The 6,903-nt window shown below is 41.8% G+C and overlaps 1 protein-coding gene across 1 annotated transcript in view; it reads right to left on the minus strand.

The window, feature by feature from the left end:
* si:zfos-1056e6.1 (uncharacterized protein LOC107988029 homolog) overlaps positions 1-6,503 on the minus strand; it is a 75,021-nt gene extending 68,518 nt beyond the window's left edge. The window contains exon 1 of the mRNA XM_048600598.1: positions 6,429-6,503. Coding sequence (XP_048456555.1) covers positions 6,429-6,498 — 70 coding nt within the window. The 5' untranslated portion in view covers positions 6,499-6,503. The remainder of the gene's footprint in view (positions 1-6,428) is intronic.
* Between the last annotated feature and the right edge of the window lie 400 nt (positions 6,504-6,903).

Here is a 6,903-nt window from a genome sequence, read left to right on the forward strand (position 1 = left end):
AAATAAGAAAAGGAAGAGAAGAAATAAATACAGTAACTATCACTAGAGTGAAAGTGCTAGGGAAACTAATAGGGCTAAACATCAATAAGACCCTGGACTTGATGGGATGTATCCTGGGACATTAAAAGAAGTAGTTGCCGGGATAGTGGATGCACTGGCAGTAATCTTCTGAGAATCCTTAGATTCTGGAAAAGTGACAGAGGATTGGAAAACTGCCATTGTAACACCTTTACTTAAAATGGGAAGGAAACAAGTAAATAGTTAACTACAGAGCTAAAGACTAAAGTTAGCATAATGTCTGTTATTGCAAAAATGTTAAGAGTATTATAAAGTATGTCATAGCAGAGAAATTAAAAATACATAATATAATATATCTGGCACTTGATGTAATCCTTCCAGAAGTCACAAACTATTTAAGACCTCTAGATCAGAGCCAATATGGCTTTGTGAATGGGAAATCATGCCGGACAAAGCCACACATTAGGATACTTCGAAGATAAGAGCCATGGTGTTGGATTAAGTATGTTAGCATAAGGAACTGACTAACTAATAGAAGAGAGAAAGTTGGGATATGAGGGGCATTTTCAAGAATGACAACCTGCAACAAATGGCGTGTGGCAGAGATTAGTGCTGGAGCTGCAATTATTTACAATTTATATTAATGACTTGGGTGAGGAAAATGAATGTATGATAGACAAGTGTGTAGATAATACAACAATACGTGGAAAGGCAAGTGGTGAGGTTGACACAAAGTGTATACAGCGGGATATGGACAGGTTAAACAAGTGGGCAAAAACTTGGCAGATGGAATATAATGTGAGGTTCCACACTTTGGCAGGAAGAATCAAGCAGATGAATATTACTTTGATAGAGAAAGACTGCAGAGGGATTTGGAACACCTCATGAATGAATCACAAAAATCTCACATTCAGTTTCAGCAGGTAATATATTCAAGGCGGAGATTGACAGATTTTTAATCAATAAGGTTTTCAAGGGTTATATGGAAAAGCCAGGAGAGTAGAGTTGAGGATTATCAGGTCAAAGCTGATCCAATTGAATGGGAGAGCAGACTCGATGGGTTGAATGGCATACTTCTGCTCCTATGTCTTATAGTCTAATTCAAATTTTACTTTCTGTATTGGTGGGATTCAAACACATATCCCCAGAACTGGCCTGGAGCTCTGAATGTCTAGTCTGGCAATACCACTAGGCCACCACATCTTCTTATTTCAGTACAGTAGAGCAATAGCAGAGTTAAGAAGTTCCATGACTACAACAAGCGAGCTAGAAACAATGTACAATTGTATTTCAAGGCACCTTTTCATTCTTAGTGTTCTTAGTATTTAGAAAACTGCTTCTTGTTCTGTGTCTCACTATTGCTGCATGTTCTTAGCAGTAAGTTGCTTTGGTGTTCCTACTCTGATGACAAATTAGGCAAAAACTTTTCTAGACAGTTCACAAATCCAATAAACTGCCTTCACATCTGTTGGACACTGCATCTCTGCTCCAGTTCTCAACTTGTTAGAATCTGGAAATTCCTTTCCATGTCAGTACATGACCTATGTACTTGACTTCAGATATTATCAATTGCATCTTTTTCCTCTTGTTCTGTTTCTCTCTCTGATCACAGTATTTTGTCTAGCTGTTCTGTGATGATCATCAGCTGCCAGCTCTGCAAAGAACAATTTCTGCCTTCTTATCTTTCTCTTCATGTTTTAGGACCTCCTTGGTCAGTGCAGGTGCAAGTTCTTCAACCTTGTCTTTCAGGCTAAGCTTAAGAGTTGCTGGATATCTCCTCAGCAGATGCTAAATTGGTGTCACACTCTCAACTGCTTGAGATGATGTTCGCCAAGAAGATAATCGAGACTTGAAAGAATATCTTTGCTGAACAGATGCTAGAATATTACAGTCAATCATTTAATGGCCTATAAAAAACTGCAAATCTTTTCTGGCATGTGCAAGACTTCCACTCTAAGCTTCAGATTTGCTTCAGCTGAGATTTGTGGATTTGTTTAAGAGCCACTATCTTGATCTGCAGAATTTCATTCTTCTCATCGACTGTGCTCACAGCTTCATTTATCCTCTTGAAATGAGCATTGTTCCATCATATTGCCTGAACTTCACTTTCCAGGGCATCATTTTTGATTCTCCACCTCAGCCACTTCACACAGGTCTACAACATTCCATGGAGCACCAGTGCGAATCTGGCACTTTAACTTCACTTGATGTAATCATCATTCTAAGAGTCAAAAACCATTTAAGACCTCTAACTCTGACAATGCCAATGTGCTATAGCATACAGAGTAATTCTTCAGAATCATTAACTCACATCTCTCCAGCAGCCATTTTTAAGATGTTCATTTTTCTTCTTTCTAGTTAAACACTTGCACAGAAAATGTTTCAGCTTCTTGCAGTTATTGCACACTTTTTCCTGCATTGGACCTGCTTCCTTTGCTGTTGTGTCATGTCCTCTGCAGCATTTACGTCCTGCCCTCTGGCATTGATCTTTCAGCTGGCTCTTCTGCAAATATTTCTTCTTTTTTTGCAATATGTTGCTCTTGTTTGACCTGCAATGTCCCTCAATGTCCACTATCCCATTAATCCCTGTTCATCTTCCCTTTCAATTCTAAAGATTTCATAGCTTGACATATTTAACTCTGAATATGACCAGCTTTCAACTATGCCCTAAAATGACCATAGTGTCATACCTCTAAAGAGTATTTAGTTGGCTAATTCCTTCAATATTTTTCTTGTACTTCATGGGTTAATATATAAAACTCCTGTTTTATCTTCAGTCACCTTGGGAAAACATCATTGCTTCATTTGACTATTTGGTAGGCAGGAAGCAGCAAATGGAGGTGGAGTAATTGCTCATCCTAAGGTAACATATAGTAGATCAGATGTATTTTTGACACTTGAGCTTTGACCAACTTGCATTTCCAATTCCTGCATGTTCCTGCAATGTTCTCATATAAACTATTACAGCCCTTGCAGCAAGACTATAGTAGGAAAGGAAGCTGAAGTACTTGCAATGTGAAATCTGTTCCTTCCAAAAACAAGAAGAATGATGCAGTATTGAAAATGCAGAATCAACTAATTTTTAAAAGAAAAATACGCATGAAACAATAAATTACTTGGAACTCTTGCTATATAAGCTCTATAAGTTCTGAGGAAGGGTCACCGGACCTGAAATGTTAACTGTTTTTTCCTTCACGGATGCTGCCAGACCTGCTGAGTTTTTTGGCAACTTTGTTTTTGTTCCTGATTTACAGCATCCGCAGTTCTTTCCATTTTTATGCACAGCTAATTTATCTAACTGGACGCTGATATTCCCACACCCTACACGATTACTTCCTTCACAGTCAGCGTTCACATGTCAGACACAACTCACAGCTTTTTGCCGGTTGTCTGTTAGTAGACAAGAAAGACAAGTTGTTGCAGCTGTTGTAATTAACAGCCCAAATAGTAAATTATCATAACAATTTATACAACAGCAGGATATGTGCTAGTTGGTTGGCAAATTGACTCTAATTTGATGAACTTTTCAATTATTTGAGGCATCACACCACATGCTCTTGCCATGTACTAAATCACAAACATTTCTCAGGAAAACATTGCAGATTACAGGTGTTTGCAGGACCTGACTATAGGAAAGAAAGTATCACTGTATGAGATTAATCCCTGTAAAGAAACAGTAGCCAAAGTAATCGGAATGGCAGCAACAGACAGCATGGTCACAGATGAATCAGGGAAAAGCTCACCTGGAAGTATATGACCACTCAAACTTCCTTACAGATCCAAATAATTCCTGATCCTGAGTACTGTGCATTTTCTGAGCATTTTACCAGGGCTTTTCACCTTGCATTCATCAGGATAATTCCCAAGATTAACCATTCAAAGGGAAAACCGAGACAACAAGGTGCAGGGCTGGATGAACACAGCAGGCCAAGCAGCATCATAGGAGCGGAATCATTTTTCCTGCATGAGAGAAGAATGCTGATTGGTCAGCAAATGGATGGTGATTGGTCAACCTGTTGCCGTGGAGAATGCAACCATGAATGCTAATTGAGAGTTAATTGTCAGGCTTTGTTTAAATTTTAAAACCAGTCAGATTGACTCTGGTCAATGCATTGCCTTAAGAAATGAATGAGCAAATAGCTGTCACCTGTTTTGTTCAATTCAAATATGTGACATGTATGTACATGTTCTTTTTATCTGCAAAGAACAGGGCACTGCTATTAGTTTGAGATAACAAGGTGTAGAGCTGGATGAACACAGCAGGCCAAGCAGCATCAGAGGAGCAGGAAGGCTGATGTTTCGGGCTTAGACACTTCTTCAGTAAATTAGTTTGTACAGTTTCCTGTATCCCAATCCCTGAAACTTATCCTCATTCAGAAGCACAATATGATCCTAGCACACACATTCTCCAAGAATGGCCATATGCACTGCATTCAAATCCTTCTATTTTTATCATTGCCTGTTCCCACCTCAATTCCCTAAGCACTGCTTATCCTACTGCAAGCTCTCGGGAGCAACACCCAAAAAAGCTCCCCCACTGACCCCAGCACTCACCCCCACCTCTGCTGAACTCAAAGAGGAGATAGAGCCACTTCCCTCTTCCAGAAGAAATGGGGAGATGGAAAGCAAAGAAGGCAGTACTGCATCAATTGCAATCACTATCCAACTGCTCTTTGACCCAAAGCAAGATGACTCAGTTTCTTACACCAACCCCTGACCCAAGGACAACAGCCCCACCCCCTCATTCTGACCCAGCATGACTCAATTCCACCAATTAATGCCACCTTTAATCCGACCAGCTCTCTCACCACCCCCAGCACCTCCATGTCCTACACGACCACTCAGTTACTCTAAGTTTTTATTCCTTTAGTCACTGACTCAAAGACTTGATACATTTAAAACCTTAAACGAATGGGGCCACTAATGCCAAGAATGGAGGGGGACAGGTTGTTGTTTCTTTGCCTGTTTTCTCCTACACTCCTCACAGCAATGCTGCATTGACCTATTGCTGCTGCAGCCAGAACCATGGACAGCAGCAATGCACACAGTATCAACACTGACCGGAAGATGTGGGCCCCTGTAAACAGTATCTGTAATTGAAGGTATATGGGTTCAAAGTCATATCGGATTTAAAAAAAAAACTTTTCTTTTGTGGGATCTGAATATTGTTTCCCATCCCTAACTGCCCTTGAATTGAGTGACATGCTTAACCATTCCATAAGGCAGTAAAAAGTTAACCTTTTGCCATAGGTCTGGAGTCACACCACCTACAATCCGATCACACCAACAAAGAGATAGTTCTGTCTCCATCGCTATCTGCCTTTCGTAGGGACCACTCTCCCTGTGACTCCCTCGTCTGCTCCACACTCCCCACTAACCCCACCACACCAGGCACCCTTTCCCTGCCAGTGCAGGAAGTGCTACACTGCCCCTACACCTACCCCTCTCACCTCTATTCAAGGCCAAAAGCAAACCTTTCATATCCGGCAGGGGTTCACCTGTACATCCTCCAACTTGGTCTACTGCATTCATTGCTCCCGATGCGGCTTCCTCTACATCAGTGAGACCAAGCGTAGACTCGGGGACCATTTCAAGGAGCATCTGCACTCTGTATGCGACAAACGACAACACGTTCTGGTTGCCAAACATTTTAACTCCCCCTCCCACTCCCTGGGTGACAATACCGCAATGCCACCACCTGCAAACTGGAGGAGAAACACCTCATATTCCGCCTCGGGAGCCTACAGCCCGATGGCCTAAACATGGAATTCATCAGTTTTAAAATCTCCCCACCCCCAGCCTCATCCCATGTCCAACCTTCCCTCTCATCCCTGCATCCTTAACCTGACACAGCCTGTCCATCTTCTCTCCCATCTATCTGCCCCCAACCATCCCACTGACCAATCCCCACCACTCCCTACCTGCATCCAACCTATCACCACCCCACCTACCTTCCCCACCCCCACCCCTCCTCTCTATTTATTTCCCAGCTCCCTTCCCTATTACTGAATAAGACTCCCGACCTGAAACGTCAACTTTCCTGCTCCTTTGATGTTGCCTGGCCTGCTGCGTTCCTCCAGCTCCACACTGTGTCATCTCTGACTCCAGCATCTGCCGTTCTTGCTATCTCTGAGCGGACAGCGACTTTTCTATTTCCACTATTTCTATTCCTAATTAATCTCACATCCGCCCTCTCCTCACTTTACTGTGATATCTGCATATTATTAACAGCCAATAGTCTCCCCATTACTTGAATTGTAATTTTCGAACCGTCTTATTTAATTACATACGCAGCCACATTTATTTAAATCCTAACAGAGGGCTATAGCTCTTTCTACTCTGAAACATGTCATTAAAAGCAGCAAAATAAACAGGACCTCGCCGTCAGCCCTGACTGGTGCTATTCCTACCGTTCAGGTCCAGTCTTTTCAAAGCAATCCAGATGCGGGTTGGACTTGTTTTGTCAGTTCTAACGGCCATCAGCCTCCCTGCAGCAGCGTTTACCAGTACATAACAGCGAGTGTATCTCAACCGTACTGCTGGATCCAATGAGAAACTGCATTCCGGGTCGCCAAGGCACCAAGGAAACAGTTTACAACTACTGTAGACTTCATCCGACGCTGAACGAAGGTAGTCTCAAGAGAAAAGAATAATGTGATGAAAGATTGGAGCAATCCAACCGAAAAGGTTGTCCATGCAAACATTGCACTAAGGACAATAAAATACAATAAAAAATGTCGATGATCAAATAGTTCCCAAGAAACAGCTTGATTATTTTGTTCTTGGGGAAGGGGAGGGTTATATGTAATCATTCATATATTTCCATTTCAGAGAGAAAGAAGAGAGAAGAGACAGCATCCCAGCCAACTGAGGACTGGCATTGCA

Source organism: Rhincodon typus, chromosome 9 (genome assembly GCF_021869965.1).
Source record: "Rhincodon typus isolate 14 chromosome 9, sRhiTyp1.1, whole genome shotgun sequence".
NCBI lineage: Eukaryota > Metazoa > Chordata > Chondrichthyes > Orectolobiformes > Rhincodontidae > Rhincodon > Rhincodon typus.